A 23231-nucleotide genomic window follows, 5' to 3' on the forward strand; every position below is an offset into this window, starting at 1 on the left:
CCTTTACAACAAAAACAATGTGTGTGTTTCACCTTCTTTTTACTATTTCTGTAACTCAGCCTTAGCTAAAGTCCACACAATGGCACACTAATGGCAACATTGCTAAAGTCTGCCTTGGTATCCCCAACAAAATCAGTGAGATGCAGCCAAGTATGACAGATAAGTCTGTCTGCAAAACTGTGAGCCAGACTGAAGCCAATGAAAGTTAGGTGTCAAGAAGTGCAAATATACAACAGCCTGTACTGCCAGCAATGAGGATGTGACTAGCATCAACTCCACAGCTGACGGAACTAACACTGACTGGCAAGGACCATCAGGACCATACCCCATTGGAGCTGAATTCAAGAATGAAAAAAATAGCCACGTATCTGAAATCAAGAGCTTATTCCCAACCACTGAGTCTGGGAAAAGTCTTTGAACTAAAACTATATAAACTACCTATCTATATCAAACAAAGCTCCTCATTAGCACTCTTCAAGAAAAATCTTGATGACTGGATGACTGGATGGGAAATAGGAAATTCACCCTGGGGATCACCTCTGTGGCTCTGCTCAACAGTGGCACAGGAAAATAATTTTCTTGGGTGGCAAAAGCCAGGGTACCTTTTTGGCTGGACTTGTATAGGCCCCAGGGCCGATAGCCTAGTACCTACCCATGAACCTATGAACCTGTGAAGTTTAGGATTTTTCTATTTTCCAATAAACATCTTTATTAAATTATCACGTATGACACAGGCAATCTTACATTTATATAAATGAAAAACAAACAACATCGACACCATTTTAGTTGCAAATATAATACATCACAGACACCACCAAAACAACTGTAGTTGCAAACCTTATACATCACTTATAATCTAGCCAGTCATTGTCAGTTAAGCATTATATGGCTCATTTAAATCCTGCCTCTTAAACCTCATTCATTCTCTGCATATATTGTTTCCACAATTCCCATTTTTTCTATGTAGTTTGCTCCATCCATTTTCTAAAGATCCCAGTTCCAGTTGTTTTAGCTTTGTTACTATATTCACTGCTTCTAGTAACGTTGGTCTGGACTCTCTTTCCATTTTCAGAGACTACGACTCATGTTATACCAGTCATACTGTGCACCTCTGTGGCACTTTATGACAAATTATTCCATTTGCATTATAACAGGTACAATAGGAAACTGGGTTGGTAGGACTGCATCACTATCATAGATGCTTCCTGATGCAAAACATTTTATGTTTCAAATGCAAATAACTAAGGTTGATACAACTACAAATGATACACCTGCAGATACAGGAGGTAAGAAAAATGGATGGGCTATTAAAGACACTGATCAGTGTGAAGCCTAGATCTAATATACTTGCATGATATGTACAGAGCTGGTGCTTAGGCAGGTAGGTTGTTAAGAAGTGAAGTATAAATGTATGTAAAAGTGGCACAAGATTTGGTTAACACATTGTATTATTTAGGTGAGAAAACCTAACAGGTCACATTTATTGTCTATATTAATATGGCCTGTTAGGACACAATGGCAGATATAGTAGTTATTACGGTAGAGTAAGCTACCTTTTTTATAAAAAAAAAAATGTATATAAAAATATATTTTCAATACAAATTGTACTAAAATATCCCAACAGAATAATAGAACACATGAAGAAATATTTAGAATATAACATTTGAACATAGCAACCAGGATTCAAAAACTGAGACTATAATGTGCAAATATCTCTTGCAAAGGTTTTGTAATGCAGTCTGGCTTACCATTTTAAAGATTGATGTAGGACTACTATGGTAGGGAGGCACCAGCTGATGAAGGCTGCATGCAAATGTAGAAGTCAGGGACATAGGTAATGCTAATTAGCCATGTACACTTACCTGTGAGTAGTCACTGGTCACAGGTACCTGATTAACACAGTAGGATGATTCAATGAATAGGTCTACCATGCAATTGGGAATGTGAATTGAAAAACACATATTTCAACTTTTGCCAATGTACATTCATTAATTACTATGGCAAGAGATGTGCTGTTAGCACCGCAGTAGGTATGCAATGCAAAGCCGTGTGTGTAGGCAATGACTGTGGTTGCCCGGATGTTTGTGTGAACCTGCAACTGTCAGTATGCCTGAGTATTGGTCTGTGTGTGTCTGTGTGCATATTTGTGGGTACCTGTGCAGCCGCATTGCAACAGCTGGTCAGGAAAACACTAGTACAGTTAGCTCTAACAGCAATAGAGTTCAATTCAGAGGAATTAAAATAAATTGCTAATGAGATGTTGCTCACTGTAGCTTTATTATGTTGGTCAATGCAGCTTTATCATTTCTCTGAGTCACAGAATAGTAACATAACACTGCTGGGCACAGCAGTTACCTATAAAACACTGGTGACAATTTCTTTCTCAGTCCTGGCCAACATTTTTTATTAATTTAAAACAATGTTCATTAACTTAAACACTGTACTAGTCATCATGAAATGTTTACAGAAACATTTAGTATTTACAGTCAAGAATATATTTGTAGAAACACTGATGAAGATTCTTTGTTGGTTTTAAATAATCGTGATTACACTTTAATTTTTTTTTATTGATTTTTTTTAATGAACTCAGATGGTGCTAGACTCTAGTTTTCTGTGAACCGTATCAGCAGGTAGTTATGTAACATTTTGTTATGGATGTTAAAATAAAGCCTGTTGTCAATGTGGTTATTTGATTCACTTGCAGTAGTTATAAAGATAAGAGAGCACTACTCAGTAACAACCAAAGGATTAAAAACTGGTGAGCGCTAAAACACAGAAATCCTTAAGCATTTACACTAATAGTAAAATGTATATATCAAGTGAATGCAAACAAAAGCATTGCACAGAGTTTGCAGTTCAGCTTTAATTTGTTTTTGTCAAAGTAGACTTCCATGATATAACAGAACAATCAATGACAATGATTTCTGTCTAGAAAAGCCATCTTTTGGATTTGCCATCAATGAAAAGATATCCTATATATTTCTACCTGCCTGTACGAACTAGCTTTCTTGTTGAAACTCTTAACTAGTAAATTCTAGAAAATGTCAATCTCCAAATGTCAGTGTAAATTCACTATAAATAATCTCATCTCCTCCTAGTTACAACACTAAATATCACTTATAAAATATATAAATTACACAGAATTGTAGTATTGAAAAACTGTTATGCTATGCACCATAAAATACTACAAAATATTTATTCCCCTCTTCGCCCTGCAATGTGCAGGCCCTGTCCCCAAATTATCAGTCTCTATATAAACCAACTCTGAGGTCTCACAAACTCAACAGAAAATGCCAAATGTGAAAATAAATACATGAAACTGACATTTTTTGTATAAGTCTCACAACCTCATATTAAATCACAGTACCTGTGACAATGCATGCTGCTATGTACAAATATAGCAACAATGTGAAAATACATTTTTATGCTTATGGTATTTTAGGGTATAATAGTGCTGCCAGTGCAGGTATTTCACAGCTATAGGTTAGAACCATGGTCCCCAAATGCCTATGCATTCATACTGTCACACAGCCAAATTATTGTACTATATGTTGCTTGGTTTTTTTTTTTTTTTTGCTTTCTATTTCCAAGTCACATTTTAATATTTATAATGTTGTGAAGCCTGTTTTTGATATTTTGTTATCTTTATTGCAAATTTTACTTAAATCTGTTATCTTCATGTATACACTCTCCATGTCAATATCACTTGTTACGTGTCTTCTGTACTTACTAGCTTCAGAAGGTAGTCAGGTTATGGTCAGAAAGCATAATTAGTAGTCACATAAGTAGTGGTAGTCTTAAACCTAAGCCCAGGTCAGCATCAGACATCTAATATATTAATGCAGGATAACATCTTGGGTAGCAAATCATTTAAAATGCAAAGTCTTAATGTAGCAAATCTACAGATCAGTAATAAACACTTAATATATTAGCATTAGAATGCTGGACAACTAAATGGATACCAACTGATCAAAAACTGCATTAATCAAAAGTACCCCCTGTCAATGTAGTATAGTCTCAAAACTTAACCCTTCCATTCTTTTTAGCTTCATTGTTATCATTGTTTGTACTAGATCCTGGTTTACTCTCAAAATCTTGAAGCACATAGCCTTAAAAATCATAATCTTGAGTCCATAATATCAAAATACTGAAGACAACAGTGTATAAAAATCTCAAATCCCCCTACAAGTTTGAACTCAAGAACGAATGTTAACATGGGTCCTGCAGGGGTTTGGACTCAGAAACTAGTGTTAACATGGGTCCTGCAGGGAATAAGTCAAGGAGTTTGATAGTGTGGGTCTTCAGCATTTTGGTCTTTCAATATTAATGTCTTGGGATTATGAGCCCTAGATGCTTTAGTTTTATCTCATTTCCTCTACACAGCTACATGCGATACTCCATTAGCAGTCTGAACAATGTCCTGCACAGAAGATGACATCAATGTTTTGGTTCCACCATACCCCATGATGCATCATACCATCCTGTTAGCCAGCCTATGCCACCACTGTTTCACTTAGCTCCTGGTGATTCATTCAGGTAACAAGTACTAGTTAGTCTGTTTCATGCTCAAGTCAGCATTATTTTAATCCACCAAGTTAATATACCCCCCATATTCCTAGTCCTAAAATGTAACACCCTACATTTACTGGAATTAAACCTTACCTGCTATTTCCCAGCATGTTTCTCCAATTCCCTGAAATTTTAATCTAGCTCTCCCATCTCATTCCACTGTCACTAGCTGTATGTCTTCAGATGTGTTATGTTTTCTAGTCGTGCAGTGATGTCTAACACAAATGCATTAAATAATGCAGATCTCAGTCTAACCACTATGGTAACTTGTCAGTTACCTCCATTTCTCCTGATAGGTTCAGCTGAACCACTGCTTTCTGCATTCTTCTCAACAGTTTTCCATACCCCTAATTTCTACAGTCCCTTCTTCTAGCAGCCCTCAAATTACTTTTTATAATAGCCTTTTTTGGTGGAACTGTATCAAAAGCCTTGTTTTTCGTATGTATACATGGATGTGTTTGTGTCATACGTGTCACATTCAGTTAATATGCTCTGCACCTCTTAAACATTTTGCTTCATGTAAAATGTATTTAAAAACATGCACAACATCCTTAAATTAGCTAAAGTACAGCACTCCAGTTATACACTGAGATTCAGTAAAACTTCCTTAGGTATTTGCTGTAGGATAAAAAGCAACAACGTTTTCAGTAATTATAACTTAAGAAATTCTTCACATCTGATAACATTGATTTCAGTTGCATTTTCAATGTCAGTATCTCAGGCTTGACTGGTTACCAGCCTAAGGAATATACTTAACACAATTCTGTCTACCTTTTCAGTATTATTTTATCTTACAAATTCAGTTTTATTGTATTTTACAAAGCAAGTAAACCAGGTTTGCTGAATGTTGTTTTTATTCTTTTATGTCTTCTTCTAGAAGCTGTTTTCCTGGTAATGCTTTAGTACCTAAAGTGATAGCTTCTCAAATGGTTACTAAAACAATGAAACAGTCCAACAGCAGTGGAGACCTAGTGGAGAATTTCCTGTCAGCTGAGGTTACCCAGTCTTCCTGAATCAATATGCAGACAATCTATACTGGTTGACAGCCTGTTGTTAGATACAAGATGCAGGTCATAGGCCAGTTCTGAGGGACCAACTGTGTATTTCAGCATTCTCACTTCAGTGATATGTCCAGTGGAAACAAAGACTGCACATGCAACATGCTATGCATAAACACATCTGCGTATGTGCACATCCATGCATAAACACAGCTGTAATTGTAGTTATGTCCATGCATGAAGATAGCTGGGAATGTGTGTACTGGGTCAGGCACCATGCTGTGTCATGCACGTATGCTATCTTTATTGAACAGCATTGCATAAATGACATATATCTAAACTGGCAGTTTATGCTTATGATGTCTCATTACATTTGAAGAAGCTGTTTTGTAGCAGTTTTGAAAATATTTTATATATTTCTTGAATTATTGCCCTAGTGTATTGAAGTAGTAAATCTACCAGTTAAGGAGGATCACAAAATCCAGTAAGGATTAGAAAACACAGAACTGAGAAAGATCGAGAAAGAATTCTATTAGAATAATCATATATCTAAGATGCATTGTGACAATGATCGTTTGAAGGACTGAAATATTAAGCAAAAGTCATGTCACTCTGAGAAAGTAATTTAAACTTGCCAATGTACTTTTATTTGAGATATCATTTCCCTAACAAAGTAACACAAAAACAGATTATTTTACAGGGCTTCATGCTACATCACGCATGTAACAGGCTTCATGACCCACCTTACAGTATACATTCTTGTCCCAAGTATTTAGTACCATGGAGACACATACGAGTCAATAGAGCAACCTGTCATTACCATGCAGGTCAGCAGACTATGTTTGCCCCATTTTGGCTGCTCTGTGAATTTACAAAACAGATAAAGTCCAGCCTGTCTGCAAATGTAATATAAATTATTTCAGTAGCTCTGTTGTTAGGTCTCTGAGTCTTATAGGCATGCTCTAGTATTAGAAAATGTATTGCTTGAAACTGCAGAACCTCTAGGATGAAAGTTGCTATGATGGCAAAGGTGACAGGAGGAAAGGAATTAAAAATGTTGAAGCCTTGAGTAATAACAAAGAAATCCAAGTATCTGTATGTGTGTGTGTGGGGGGGCATAACCACGTGCTCACTTTTACTGAATGGACAAAGCCACTTCAGGACCGCAACAGGTTGCTGAGAAACAAAAATGATTCAGGTTAGTCTCATTGACTTGTTCATACTGGCCCAAATATGTAAGGGATACAGTACAAATAATGAGGCTTGGGCAAGAAAAAATAGTTAAGATTATATATCAGTGTTTCTAGTCAGACATTGTGAGACTCATATGGTGTAAATGTTGTGCAATAAATGTCATTAAACTGAATTCTAGGCATAAACTAGGGCTTCAGGACAAAAACGTGCTCACAGATGCACTCAAGACTAGAAAATAGCAGTTCTTGTACTGCATTACAGAACTAAGTCGATAGTGAGAGTAGGTTACTGGGTGAAAAGCAAACTGTGTTATAAAGCAAACTTAGTTGAATTTCATATTATTCAGAACTGGTTACAGCAAAAAAAAGAATCATTTTTGCCAAAAGGAGTAGTAATGTTGGAATTCATTACAATACAAAAGGGATTTCAAAACAGAATTAGCCTCTTGAAAACTAAACAGTCTGACACCATTTTGTCAACAGCATTTTGAACCAGTTTTCATTCACACATTCGGAAGGAATCACTTACACTAGCACATAGCACCTATGGATATCTTATAAAATGACAATTAGGGGACACCAAAAGGAGGACAGATATGCTACTGTGGCTACATTTTATTTAAATAGTGCATGTCAATGTTTTTAAAGTGGTATTAGTTCCAAGTGTAGGTAAAACATCCTCTAGGGAAGGGAACAAGCAGACTTGCTGAGATTTTAAACTTTTTCCAGAGAAAACTGAAAGAATCCTGCCGGTGCCTTTGTCTCAGGCTGCTGATACTGTTGTTCACCACTATGTTATTGATAAATTTGCTGATGTGAGTATTGTATTGTACTCTGTGATCTACAGTATTTGTGCAGTTATTATATTATCAACAGGTCCCAAAAGGGGTAAGTGCAATGAAGCATTACCCAAACCTCAAGATACAAAGACAGGTTCCAAAGTCTACACATGGCCACCATATTCTCAGAGAAATGTGGTTCTTACACCGGTACTTCAAAATGTCATGATAAGCTGATGATACCCACTGTATAGAAATCAGTCATACCTACTGACAAACTTTAACTGGCTTACCATCAGGAAAGAATTCATCCATAACAATTTCACCAAACTAGTAGTCTTTACTGATCAAACTTTCTCTGAAGCCAGTGGTACATCACTATAATTCACAGTAAAGCATTGAGATGCAGGTTGGTATCATATTAAAAAGTACCTTGGTATGTATATAGATCACATACGTTACATTAAAAGTAAATTGTGAATTCATGAATAACACAGTGATAACCAAAGTGTATCTGCAGAATGAAGCATATTCTACATCTGAATTTAGACTGCAGATAACAGCTTCTGTAATTCCTAGACTTCTTTGTAGTGGTGTAATATTAAATTGTAATCTCCAGAATACTCTTCATCAATGTAATATTATACTTTAGATCTTAGACGTTTCTGCAATAATGTAATATTCATTTTCCATCTTCCAGCTTTAACTCATAAGTTAACTTTCTCAAACCACAAGGTTTAATTATTTTTTTTCTAGTTATAAATGCATGGATAATTATTCTAAGTGTGCAATTACAGTGGGAATGCTTGCACTCCAGTATCTATTGCCTTCAACGCCTCCTTGTTTACAAATTGGTGTAGGGGGCCACAGGTATTCTTGATCATAATGCAGTGATTCTTTGTGGTCTAGTAATACATAAACTAGTTGTGTTAATGTGTTAGAAGTACCATGCCCTCACTACAACTGTAGAGATACAGCATTTGATTCTTTTATTCAACTATTTTGGGAAGCCTTCCTTAAAGATGTCAGGATTTGCAAGTTAACTACTGAATTAAAATTTGAAAATCATAAACATTACACTAAAATGTGAGTAAGTGGCATTGTAGACTATAACTCACAGCAATCCTTAACTTGGTCTACCTAACTCAGTTTCTATTTATTTCATTGCTTAGAAAGCATTCATCTTCATCTCATGGACTGTCTTAAGTATAGACAGTTTGCATCGTCTCCTTATTCCCAGCTAAGGTCTTACATGAAGTATAAGCAGAGATTGCTGCTAACCCATCAATGCTGAACACATACTAATCACAGAGGGATATGTTTTTTGTAATATTATGCATCATTGAAACCATGTCCTGATTTGTTTTCAGTGTTATCCGTGCCTAAATCATATATAAATAGTGTACATTTTCTCATATGATATTCCTGGCTTCCTTTATGCTTGACCTAAAATGTATACTCATCTCAGCAAGTAGAGGTGTTCATTTAGAACTACCTGGTTTAAAATACAATACATGAATATTAGATCAGAGATATCGTATGGTTTTAAAACTATATCACTGTTAAAATGTAAACAGGAAGTAGCATATATACTATATCGCATTATTATCTATGAAACAGCTAAATAAATACAGACACCTTTACCTGATGGCAAAAACAGTCTCTAGCAGGCATTTCAGGAAATGTACAGCATTATGATTAGCAGATTACTTACAACTGGGAAGGAAAATATTTTATAACAAGATAATGAAGAGAATGGTTGCACTTGCAAGGCTATAGGTTTGGATTTTTCCCTGTTACACAAAAATGATTTAGGGTTATAGACTAACAGCAGATCTGAAGAAAGAGACAAGAACCACTAAAAATAAAAAAAATATATGTTACCCCACTTTTTTTTCTGTTTGTATAATAACTACACAAAATTATGCTGCATTTAATTTTACAAATAAAGTCAGGTAAAATGTATTTTACTGTTAATGTAACTGGGCTTATGGGATTACATCTAAATAAAGTTAAGTGGCTGTCTGTCTGACTGACTAAATATATACATTCAATAGTGCAGGAGAAACACAAAAACTCTGCATTAACACAAGAGAAACTAAGTGCAACTTGGCTTTATATATGCAAAAATATCTTCTATCCCTATTTACTTCCTTTGTGCTTCCACTCCAACTAAATTCATATGGAATGCTACACTCCAAGCACACCATCACCTCAGTGATTTCATGGCTGAGTACCATTCATGAGCTGCATTTTCCTTGCAATAACAAACTTTTTTTCACTGGGGGTGCACAAGCCAGTGCATTTCTTTGTGCCGGTCCCAAGCCCGGATAAATGGGGAGGGTTGCTTCAGGAAGGGCATCTGGTGTAAAACTTGGCCAAATGATTCATGTGAACACCAGTAAATATTTACATACCTGATTGGTTGAGGCCCGGGTTAAGAATGACTACCACCAGTACTGTTAGCCAACAAGGTGCTGGCAGAAATTGGGCTACTGTTGGCCGAAGGAGGAGAGGAGGTGGAAGGCATGGATGAAGGCATGAAGAGAAAGGCTAGAACTGTGGTAGTGAGGGTTGGAACTTTGAATGTTGGCAGTATGACTAGTATAGAGAGAGAGCTAGCTGATATGATGGATAGAAGGAAGGTTGGTATATTGTGTGTGCAAGAGACCAGATGGAAGGCGAGTAAGGCTAGGTGTATCGGAGGTGGGTTCAAATTGTTTTATCATGGTGTGGATGGGAAGAGAAATGGCGTAGGAGTTATCCTGAAGGAACAGTATGCTAAGAGTGTTTTGGAGATGAAAAGAGTGTCGGATAGAGTGATGTTTATGAAGCTGGAAATTGATGGTGTAATGAGTTGGGTGTGTGATGCACAAGAAAGAAACATTTTGGAGTGAGTTGGATGAAGTGGTGATGACTGTACCCAATGGTGAGAGAGTGGTGACTGGAGCAGATTTCAATGGGCATGTTGGTGAAGGGAACAGAGGGGATGAGGAAGTGATGGGTAGTTATGGTGTTAAACAAAGGAATGCAGAAGGCTGGATGGTAGTGGAATTTGTGAAAAGGATAGACATGGCTGTGGTGAATACGTATTTTAACAAGAGGGAGGAGCATAGGGTGACATACAAGAGTGGAGGAAGATGCACACAGGTGGATTATATCTTATGTAGGAGGGCCAGTTTGAAGGAGATTGGAGACTGTAAAGTGGTGACCGGGGAAAGTGTAGTTAGGCAGCATAGGATGGTGGTTTGTAAGATGATGGTGATCAAGAAAAGGAGAAGAAGTGTGATGGCAGCACCAAGGATCAGATGGTGGAAATTGAAAAAGGGTAATTGTGAGGTGGAGTTCAGGGAAGAGTTAAGACAAGCACTGGGTGGCAGTGAAGAGTTACCAAATAGCTGGGTAACTACAGCAGAACTAGTAAGGGAGACGGCTAGAAAGGTGCTTGGTATGACATCTGGACAGAGGAAGGACAACAAGGAGACATGGTGGTGGAATGAGGAAGTACAGGACAGTATACAGAGAAAGAGGTTGGCAAAGAAGAAGTGGGATTGTCAGAGAGATGAAGAAAGTAGACAGGAGTATAAAGGGATGAGGTGCATCCAAAGAGAGAGGTGGTGAAGGCTAAGGATAAGGCATATGAAGAGTTGTATGAAAGGTTGGACACTAAGGAGGGAGAAAAGGACCTGTACTAATTGGCCAGACAGAGGGACCGAGCTAGGAAAGATGTGCAGCAGGTAAGGGTGATAAAGGATAATGAGGGAAACATACTCACAAGTGAGGAGAGTGTGTTGAGCAGATGGAAAGAGTACTTTGAGGGGTTGATGAATGAAGAGAATGAGAGGGAGAGAAGGTTGGATGATGTGGGGGTAGTGAATCATGAAGTGCAATGGATTAGCAAGGAGGAAGTAAGGATAGCTATGAAGAGGATGAAGAATGGAAAGGCTGTTGGTCCAGATGACATACCTGTAGAAGCATGGAGGTGTTTAGGTGAAATGGCAGTGGAGTTTTTAACCAAATTGTTTAATGAAATTTTGGAAAGTGAGAGGATGCCTGAGGAATAAAGAAAAAGTGATGTGGTACCGATTTTTAAGAATAAGGGTGATGTGCAGAGCTGTAGTAACTAAGAGGGATTAAACTGATCTGCCACAGCATGAAGTTATGGGAAAGAGTAGTGGAAGTTCAGTTAAGAAGGGACGTGATGATTAGTGATCAGCAGTATGGTTTCATGCTGGGAAAGAGCACTACAGATGCAATGTTTGCTCTGAGAGTGTTGATGGAGAAGTACAGAGAAGGTCAGAAGGAGTTGCATTGTGTTTTTGTAGACTTAAAGAAAGCATATGACAGGGTGCCTAGAGAGGAATTGTGGTATTGTATGAGGAAGTCGGGAGTCAGAGAAGTATGTAAGCATGGTGCAGGATATGTACGAAGGTAGTGTGACAGCGGTGAGGTCTGCGGTGGGAGTGACGGCTGCATTTAAGGTGGAGGTGGGATTACATCAAGGATCAGCTCTGAGCCCTTTCTTATTTGCAATGGTGATGGACAGGTTGACAGACGAGATCAGACAGGTGTCCCCGTGAACTATGATGTTTGCAGATGACATTGTGATCTGTAGTGATAGTAGGGAACAGGTGGAGGAGACCCTGGAGAGGTGGAGATATGCTCTAGAGAGAAGAGGAATGAAGGTCAGCAGGACTAAGACAGAATATATGTGTGGGAATGAGAGGGAGGATAGATGAATGGTGAGGATGCAGGGAGTAGAGGTGGCGAAGGTGGATGAGTTTAAATACTTTGGATCAACAGTTCAGAGTAATGGTGAGTGTGGAAGAGAGGTGACGAAGAGAGTACAGGCAGGATGGAGTGGGTGGAGAAGAGTGTCAGGAGTGATTTGTGACAAACGAGTACCAGTAAGAGTGAAAGGGAAGGTCTACAAGAGGGTAGTGAGACCAGCTATGTTATATGGGTTGGAGACAGTGGCATTGACAAAAAGGCAGGAGTTAGAGCTGGATGTGGCAGAGTTAAAGATGTTAAGATTTGCACTGGGTGTGGTGAGGGTAGACAGGATTAGGAATAAGTATATTAGAGGGTCAGCCCAGGTTGTAAGGTTTGGAGACAAAGCCAGAGAGGCAAGATTACGTTGGTTTGGACATGTGCTGAGGAGGGACGCTGAATATATTTGGAAAAAGATGCCAAGGATGAAGCTACCAGGTAACAGGAAAAGAGGAAGGCCTAAGATAAGGTTTATGGATGTGGTGAGAGGGGACATGCAGGTGGTTGGTGTGGCTGAGCAAGATGAAGAGGACAGGAAGAAATGGAAATAGATGATCCGCTGTGGCAACCCCTAACAGGAACAACCAAAAGAAGGTGATGAACAATTTTTTTTTCATTCTACAAACTAAGCATGTGAGATTTGGGAGACATAAACTGGAAGATGACTATTTAATACAGCACACAGTGATTGAAACTGTAGACTCATTTAAGGACCTGGGTATATGGGTAGATGCAGCTATGAGTTTTTCTAATCATATCAACCAATTGGATAATGATAGCTATAGAACTATAGGTTATAAAAAAAGATTTGTAAAGTCTAGGAAATCAGAAATGATGAAGTCATTGTTTGTTAGTTACATTAGACCCAAACTTGAGTATGGAATAATATGGAAACCCTATAGGAAAACAAGCATGAATAAACTGGAAAGAGTACAGAGGAAATATACCAAGGACATCCATGGATGTGAAAATTTAAGTCATTATGAAAACAAATATCTGAACTTATACAGCATCTCTTATAGATATCTAAGAGGAGATCTTATTGAGGGATATAGGACATTTAGAGACAACTACCTCTGGGAATGTTTGGGGTATCAAAAAGTAATAGAGAATCATCAGACAATCTATGTCGAAGATTCTATAGGAATGAGAAGTGTACTAAGCGGTGGTGGTGCTGCGGTAGTGCTGTCGCCTCACAGTAAGACATTGTCCCGTTCAATTCCCAGCTAGAGCGTCTTCTGTCTGGAGACATGCGTGAATGGGCATACCTTCGTTGAAGGCTGTGCATCAGGGCTGGCAACTCGGCACGTAAAAATCTACTGCCAATCATTAGCAGACCAGAGGTCTGCTGTGGTGACCCCTAACCGGGAAAAGCCGAAAGACGCAACAACTAACTGATTCCCTGAGAGAGCAGCTGATGCATGGAACAGACTACCAAATTACATTAAAGCAGGTACTAGATTAGACATTTTTAAGAATAGCTTGGACACTTATTTTGGGAGGAAATGCTTGAGTATATTGGCAAGCTAGAAGGGCATTAATACCCAAATTTAAATATTTGTATTTATGTATGTAACCAAACTGGCGCACAACAAAATGCAGGCCACTGACTCCTATTCATAGTTGCTTACCATATTAATAGAACTCTTCTTCCAAACAATGTACAGTCCAAGAACAAGCAGCAAAGCACTGAGTACTATAAACTAAGTTCCATTCCACACTATCACTAAACACACATATGACCACATTCAGAAGCCGCAAGTATATGACACACATTTAGATCCATACTATAATATTAAATGAATCATATCCATCTATAAACACTTGCATATATTAATTTGTTACTTTTCCACACCCAACCCCCAAAACCATTCATGCTTCATTTAAGAGCTGCAAAGAAACCAGTGATGAGACAGTTACTAAGGTACACTGGTAATAGACATTATCATGAAACCACTACCCATACTCTCATCCACATGTAAATGCCAGTGTCCACAGGGATCTCTGCTTTCTGAGCAGTAAAAATGTTCTCACTCTAAGACATAGTTGCAAACTGAACTATACTCTAAAGTATTTTATGGATTATATTCAGTTTTTTTCCAGTGCTCTTTCAACAAACAGGTATAAACTGCTCATCTTTTTTTACATCTTAACATGAACTGCTCAGTGTACCACCAATGAAATTCTACTTCAGAAAGTATGGTGAAGCATTTTGCTACCCTGTCTGTGTAAGTGATTTTGCTAATTATGTCCTGTAATAAAACTTTGAACTGATTTTACTGCAGCTTGTAAGACGAAACACTACAATCAGTATAATTCACACTCTGGCCCAATATGTTCAACAATGACAGAGTATATAATTATTTTCAATGTAGTAAATATGCCTTAATATTTTTACATTTGTATTTACACCATGATCTTCAATTTAAAACTTAATTTCTTCAGAGCATATAATGAATTAAACAGATATCACTTCTAGACTACAGGCATACATTTTCTACAAGTGGTAGAAGGTAGTTATGTACATTGACTGCAAAATCTAGTCAATGACCCACAACATTGCATTTCACCAGGAGGACAATGCAATACATCTGTTTAATATCTGAACCAGCATGCCTGAGAGTTTCCAACGTGAGTGAATGCACATTTACTCTGTAGTACATCTTAGGGTTTGACAATATTCAGTATTCTACCATTTAATTAGTAACTTTGCTATTTGTTCAGAATACTGCATGAATACAGTAGTTATCACTTCTTTTTTATATAATGCAAAAAGATTATTTTGTACCTGTTAAAGGAATCCACCTTTCCACAATTGCATACATGATACTACTATATTTTTCATTCTGTAAACAGTTATTGCAAAACTCTACCAAAGAAGTTTACAAACAATTTGAGCCAACACTTAACAATACAAATGCTGCCCCATATCTGAAGAATTTCTTAAAATGGTACTTCCTGAGAGCTCAACTGCTTTAGCAGTACATTATCAATTATAAACAGATGTTTGCTAGTGAGTGAAAAAAGTTTCGGATTTGACTGTTCATTTTTTAATATTATTAAACCCTAAGAGTTAGGCTAGGGGATTATGACATTTATGATAGAATGAAAGAAAGCAAATATTAAATATTGCATGGAGACTCAGGAAGAGCAACATGATTCCCTAATCAAGTGGTCTGCCTTTCCTTTAGCCTAGGATATGATGCCCATATGATTACTGGAAATGCAGACCTACTGACAGCAGAATCATGATGGTTATTTATTACTTCACACAATGGAAGAATTGTTTGCAACTAGCTATTTTAATTGAAATTGCACTTGCACTTACAAGTAAATTCCATTTATATTTTATTTATTTCATTCCCTCATTAACTGGCAAAACCATGAGGCACAAACCTCTTTTCAGAGGGAACCAAAAAACACTGTATGGTTAAATGACCTGGTAACAAGACAGTAGGAACTGAAGGATGAGGAAATTGAACTCTGGACTACAGGAGGATTCTTGTTAGCAACACATAATCTTAATCCTCTCAGATGCACTGCAAGCTTATCAGAACTAATCCATGTCCATTCTCTGGAAAGAAAAAAAGAAAGAAAGAGCAAAAGAAACATATCATGGAGTTCTTCTATGTCCAGTAATAAAACTGCTGCCTGATAAATAATAAAAAGTACTGTCCCATGATGCTTTATAAACTAGACTTCATACAAAGTTATGCGAGAAAAATGGTAAATGTGGTGGCTCTAATATTTCATTTGTTGTAATATATATATCAAAACTGTGATAACGAGTCTTCTTGTTAAAGCCGCCAGCTACCATTTCAAGTACCCAGTACAACATTGTATTGATCATTTTCTTTTGTAAATGTCACTTATATACTTCCTGTAAGCAGTCAAAATGTTCATATGCTGGTGTGAGGTTTGATGGCTATAGTGACTATTCAACTATAGTGAAATAAAACTTAAAGACCTTTGATTTCAAATCAGAAGAAAAATATAAAAAAAAAAAAAAATCTGCACCACAAAGGCCTTCCCATTAAAAATATTTTCATATATTATGATTCTGGAAAAAATAATTTCTACTAATAAAGTTTGCTATAATTTCATACTAATGAGAATATTATAAAATTTCATAAAGTTAATAAAACAAATACTATACCAATGTTTGCAATCTAATGATTTTTCAAATCCAGCTGTGATAGTTTATCACTGCACATTATTCCAAGAATAAAAATTTGGATTTTTAAATACTGAAATTGCTACCATATTTGTCCAATTACACATAAAAAGTCCTGTTCTCTTATGTTATGCAGCTCTAAATCAACACTATATATTGCTTAGGATTTGTTTTAAGTAGATTATTTTTTCTCTAGCAAATCTAGATGGCTTTGGCTTATATTAGGCCAGGTATAATTTTAGTCACTTACTCTGGTGACCCTACTTTGACTTCCAGTGCAGTAGCTGGTAGGAGATATGTCAGCTCAAATAAGAATATCCTCAATGACAGTGACATGTGTTTATTGTTCTGCAACTTTCAACGTGCGTGAAATATCCATTGCATCGTGTACACTTTTAGAGTCGTGGTTTTGAAAAAGTTCAGATACTATGAGTGCCATATTGAAGCACTTTGGTTCTGCAAGATTTTAATGATCATCGTTAATTTAAATGTTTAAATTATGCAGGCATAGTACTGCTTTCATTCTTCTTTTCCTATAGATCTTTAAGCATGTCAATATCTGAAAATCATTGCTTTTAGTAACATAACATAAATGAACTCTAATACAATTTTTCAAAATAAAACTCAGCAAGCAACAGCTTTGCAAGCATTATTTCAGTAATTTACTTTACTGAACTACTTGAGCACCTTTAGTAACTAGAAGAGCTATACACAAATGCGTACATATCTCTTATCAGTCTAACATGATGGCTGTTAGTGTTGCACAGCCTTGAAGAAGGTACAGAATGAATTATACCAATGTTATGACCAACAACATGGTCATCATGAAAATGTGACTAGGAGAGGATATAAAAAAATAAGGAAAACTACAGCAAAAGTGAGATCTAGAAGTATAGTCTGTGCATTTAGTTAACTTATTACTTTTCAGACTTTGGCCAATACCATTTGAATGGGTAAGGTAACTATGATGTTACATCATGGATGACAAAATAGATATATGGCACTAACATAAAAAATTAGATCTGGAAATGAAATATTACACAGTGCAATAATTTTTCTCATCACTGACCACAAATACAGAACAATATTTGCTTCAGAAACTCTGTATATGAGATAATGACTGTATGTTTGCATCCCAAGCGTCATGTCTTAGTACTGATGGCATTATTTATTTATTTATTTATTTATTTAACATTTGTTGACCAGGAAAGTCCGACTAGGTTCCACAGATCCTGTTTTCAGTGGAGACCCGGGGAGAAATGCTCCAGAAGCATGTCTTTAGAATGTGGGAGGAAACCGGAGTACCCGGAGGAAACCCATGCGAACGCAGGGAGAACATGCAAACTCCTCACAAAAGGCACTCCAGCCGAGAATCGAACCAGAAAACCTCTTGCTGTGAGGTGACAGCATTAACCGCTGCACCACTGCGCCGCCCATTATATGCCATGCAAGAATGTTTGCATGCCAAGCTTTATGTCATAGTACTGAAGACATCATATGCCATGCAAGAATAATCACTACTAGAAAATAAGTGTTAATGTAGTGAAACATGCATGGTAAGGTTAGATCACAACTGAACTGCTATCAGCTGCTTCCATTATGCACACATATACATTGTAGTTTCAAAAGGATAAACAATGCCTGTGTGCTGTGGTTTATTAATTACTCCTATTATTTTTAAGTTTATCATTATGAAAAAAATTATAAGTATAAAAAGCAAGCAACAGTGTATCCAGGTATGTACATCATACTCAGCTGAGTACATTTTTAATATCTCTCAGGAGGAATATGGCATAGTGCAGCCAGAATATTTCTTCAACTGTCTACAGTAATGTGTACTGCACAGATCTGTACATAACTTGCTCAGAGTTGGGAATACTACTCAAAAGAGAATCTTATATATGAAACAATGCCTGAAAATGATGTATACATTAATTACACACAGAGGTGCAATGCCTGGAAAAATGTGTACATCTTTAAATGGAAGCAGGTGGGGAAGGGTAAAGATATGAGACTGACAATACAATATTAAATTTTCTGGCTGCAATCCCTACACCACCTCACTACTGCAACCTAAAATAGATTTATAGCAGCTTGAGTTCCAATAAACACATGGCTAAGAGTTATGCTTTAACTAATAAAATATGTTATATGAGTGGTGAACAGTTTCCCAGTTTGGTGACACAGATATTGCACAATAACTATTAATGCTCTATAAAAAGCAGAGCAGTGCATACTGGAAACAACTTCTTGGAAAAGCATATATCATATTTAGTAAAATGTTATATCAACTAAAGAACAATATTTACTTTTAACAACATAAAAGTTTTAAAATAAATATTGATGTTCCCTGTAGTTTACCTAATCCTGCATGGGACAGTAAGGAGACTATATATAATATATATATATATATATACAGAGAGAGAGAGAGAGCTTTTCAAACTCTCCTTATTAAAATGAATTCATTCAACTGTAATGGTTTCCACTTCTTACAGGATAAGACATTGACTGATTCAGTGAGTTGGACTCACACAACAGAAGTCAGTCTGTTGTTTTTATTTATAATTATTGTTTTTAATCCATTCTTTTCCTGGAAAGTACCATCTCAAATCAGATTTCAACATGCTTAAATAACAATAATGTATGTAATCAGTTTATTAATGTGTATTCCATGGTATAATGCACTCAATTATTTCTTGTGCTCAAGATATAGTTTATCCAGGAATTTAGTGCAGCTTTAATATCTGCATTTCAGTTTTTGCATCAGCATTTGGTTTGTGTTATTACCTTATTTGATCATTCAGCTATTTTGCCACCTGTTCTGCTTAATAACCTATTTCTCATTCTTCCATGCCTCCACATAGAAACAAAACCTAATGTCCCAACATGCAGCAATCAGTATGGGTGTTACATATTGTTAAACATTATGGTTTGTTAATTACCTGGAAAATATAAACCACTTAGTTGCACATATTTTTAAAGTGACTTCCTTTGATGTAATACCAAAAATCATGCCATAACACAGTGGAATAGGAACTTGCTGTGCAAAAAAAAAAAAAAAAAGAAAGAAAGAAATGAAAAAAAAGAAAAAAATATGTCTTGCACAGCTGCAGACATATAAGTAAGAATACACATAGGTCTTAAACCTTGATTTCAGTACTTACATGGTTAAAACAATTCCAGCACTACACTCATGTATAGATAATATACATAGTTAACACTATATAAATAGACAAGCAAAGGGGAATAAAGCCTAGGATAATAAATAAAACGTATTATGCTCTAATCTTTATTTTACTGAATCTGAGTTCAGGAGAAAGTCTGACTGTTTAGCAACTACGCGTTATGTATATTATGTATTTTTTAGCAGGTATTATAAAGCAATAGTAAATATTTTTCCCCCTAAAGCTGCTCTCCAGGGTACCAGACGCTGTTTGTGTCTGTTTCAGCACCTTGGACAGAGAATCCCTAGAGAAATGTTTTTCTCCAAGGGGAGAATACATTTGAGATAAGTGCGATGTGAACCAGGCGTGTGCCATTTGAGCTATGCTTAGCTGTGTTACTACACACCATGAAGGTGGTAGTGAGCTTCTAAGTTTGTTTCGGGCTGGACGCATGTTTTGGTTTGAAAATTGTTATGGGGAATAAAGACGCTGGATCAGAGACATCAACCGACCATAAAGTTGTCAGTTATAGTAAAACACGTATTTAAAGTACATCTGAGCTGTGTATTGGTATACGAAGATCTCAGTTTCTATATTATTACACTGTCAAAAACGATGACAGGTTGAACTTACTGCTTTACTGTGTTCTATAAGTTCTGACACTCTCCATAAATTACACTATTCTTGAAGGAATGAATAATTGCAGAGTTGCATTCTCATAAAACCTTGTGTCGTTTTTGTGAGCAATCACAACGTTCAGTGTCAGAACGGTCCCACCTGCAGTACAATATATAACGATTAGAAGAGAACACAAAAATGTAGATATACCCACATCAAGAATGACGGAGATGCCTTTCCTTTGCTCTGGCATACAGAAATGTTGGGCGGCAGCTTCTTCTTCGTCCTGGAGGAATTCCTTGTCTGAGATGATTTTCTTATCGCTCATTTTGGTGACGATCCAGCGAACAAACCCGTCCAGTCCCCTGATCTGAGTTTCCTGTTTGTGGAGAATCTTGTGGACGCTGTCCCTGCAGTAGCGCGCTGCTTGCTCACACATCTTTCACAGAGTCTTCATGCTGGAGCAGGGTATTCCCTCCCACACATTCTTACATCACCTCTTACAGCCGAGCAGCACCTCCTCTTTTCCGCTTCGGCTCAACCCAAAGCAGCAAACCAAACCCTACTCCCTCCTACTTAAACTCACCATTAACTATTGTATTGCACTTCTCACTGAGCGCCCTGCGCTCCTAGGTAAAATGCTGCACGTCTCTGTTGTCACCTCATTTTCACCATTGTCACTCCAGTGACTAGCAGACACATAGGCATGTAAGCCCCAGAGTGCTAACTTCGAAGACCCTAGTCGTGGACAATTCAACTGCTAGGTTAATTCAGACGGCGTACAAATATTATTATTACAAACACAAAACCAGATAAGACAGAACTTAATAATGTAGGTAGTTACATGTTAATACAAAGATAATATCAAAATAAACACGTAAATTCAACTCACGAGTTTTTATTCTAACCAAGATAAAGAGAATGTCTCACTTCATAAAATAATTGTTGGGTTCTCCGGTGTTTTCTACTGCATTCTTCAAAGTACAATATTGGCATTAAAAGACACAAACTGATACTACCTTTCTTGGTAATTACTACTTTTCCTTCTGCAGAACCCCATCTTGGCAATAATATAGCTACTACCAGCGAGCAGTAGTGATGCCGCTGCTGTTGGTACTACTAAATTGTTGCAAATGTTTAAAGATGTTCTATTTTCAAACACTGGCTTACTGAAGGAGGAGGACTGAATTTTGAAGGGTTCTTTCAGGGTATATCTGGATTTAGTTCCGGAAGACAAACTACTACTACAGGAAAGCATAAAAAGAAAGAGTGCAGGAATGTACTTCAAACCCACCTGCCACACCACGGCAGAGTGATGATAAATACGCAGTGGTGCCTACTATTTATTTAGAAGGATCGCCGGTGCATGAGCTGGTACTGCGCTTTTGGAGGATGGGCTGAAGTTGTTGAGCCAGGTGCAATCTACCAGGATTTACATAATGCTGGAACAGAGAAGTAGCATATTAGTGAGAAACGTATAGTGCTGCAGCTAGGGCTACCACCTGTCCCACTTTGCGAGGGACAGTCCCTTTTTGGGCAGTTGTGTCCTGACCAAAAATATTAAAATGGCAAATGTCCTGAGATAGTAGGAAATAATTATGTCCCATATTTCATGTAACAGTTGCATAAAATAGTTATTTCTGTATGTAAAATGCTTAAATGTTACAAGAAACAGAATAAGCAACTAAACTGCTACAAGAATAAGCTTTCATTTAGGCAAAAAAATCCTTTGTACTGACCATGGGTATGTATCGGCCTGTAAAATCTGATGTGTGTCCCAAAAATGTCCCACTTTGGCCATTTGAAATGGCGGCAACCCTGGCTGCAGCAGCCCACATTCATACAACACTAGTGATAGTCATATGTATATGCATCACTCTAGCACGACGTGTTGGTGTGACATTTTGTCTGACATCGACTTATGAGGCCAGCAAATCATGTAATTAATACAAAATCACTGTTTTTTTAACAAGACAAATGTCCTACCAAAGAGCTTACTAGGCAGGAAATCCTTTAGACTGCCACCAGCTATATTCAGCTGAAAACTCCCGTGTTCCATTCGTGACCAGCACATGTCTGTTGGCACTAGGTTTGCCACCTTTTCAAATGCCCAAAGTGGGACATTTTTGGTACAAACAACAGATTTTGCAGGGTGAAACATACCCACGGGCAGTACAAAGGACAGAACTTCACTTTTTTCTAAATAAAAGCTTATTCTTGTAGCATTTTAGTATCTTATTCTGTTTATAATCACATTTAGGTGCTTCACATACAGAATAACTGTTTTATGCAATTATTACATAAAATATAGGAAATATTTTTGTCCTAAAATATCAGGACATTTGCCATTTTTTCAGGTTTTTTTTTTTTTTTTTTTGCAGGACACAACTGCCCAAAGAGGGACTGTTCTTAGCAAAGTTGGACAGGTGGTAATCTTAGTTGGTACTGGTTCATGACAGATTACCTTTTTGTGTCGAAATCCTTTGTTGATGCTCAGGCCATTGTTGTACTCACAGTTGTTTAAATTTTGAATTCAGTGGGGAAAAGATGTATTTTATCAACCTTAGAAGACGACAAAGACTAAAAACTGTAATATTCAAATAAAGTGTTTTTTTTTACATTATTACTCATCTACTGCCAATCATTGGCGGACTGGAGTTCCGCTGTAGTGACCCCTAACCGGGAAAAGCTGAAAGACACAACAGCAACTCATCCTCTGGAAGAGTAACTTTCTTTTTGCATACAGCTGAGAAGTTAATGATAGCCTCTGTAGAAAATGTGTTGGCTTCATGTTGCTGATTTTGCTATAGTATATGAATTTTACTTACTTTGCTAAAGGAACAGAGTCTTTAGAAAATGAAGCCACTTTTTTGATAATACGTCTTGTGTTCGTCTTGTCAGCCTTAAATGCAACTGGGCAAAATACCTATGTGGATAAGCTTGTACTCAGTTTTGTAATGTGTAAA

At 37.0% G+C, this 23231-nt stretch overlaps 1 protein-coding gene across 1 annotated transcript in view; it reads right to left on the reverse strand.

Annotated features, from left to right (window-relative positions):
• NECAB2 (N-terminal EF-hand calcium binding protein 2) overlaps positions 1 to 20754 on the reverse strand; it is a 2586853-nt gene extending 2566099 nt beyond the window's left edge. Inside the window, exon 1 of the mRNA XM_044081939.1 lies at positions 20480 to 20754. Within this exon, the coding sequence (XP_043937874.1) occupies positions 20480 to 20704 (225 nt within the window). The 5' untranslated portion in view covers positions 20705 to 20754. The remainder of the gene's footprint in view (positions 1 to 20479) is intronic.
• Between the last annotated feature and the right edge of the window lie 2477 nt (positions 20755 to 23231).

Source organism: Protopterus annectens, chromosome 8.part1, assembly GCF_019279795.1.
Source record: "Protopterus annectens isolate FY-2018-M chromosome 8.part1, PAN1.0, whole genome shotgun sequence".
Classification (NCBI taxonomy): domain Eukaryota; kingdom Metazoa; phylum Chordata; order Ceratodontiformes; family Protopteridae; genus Protopterus; species Protopterus annectens.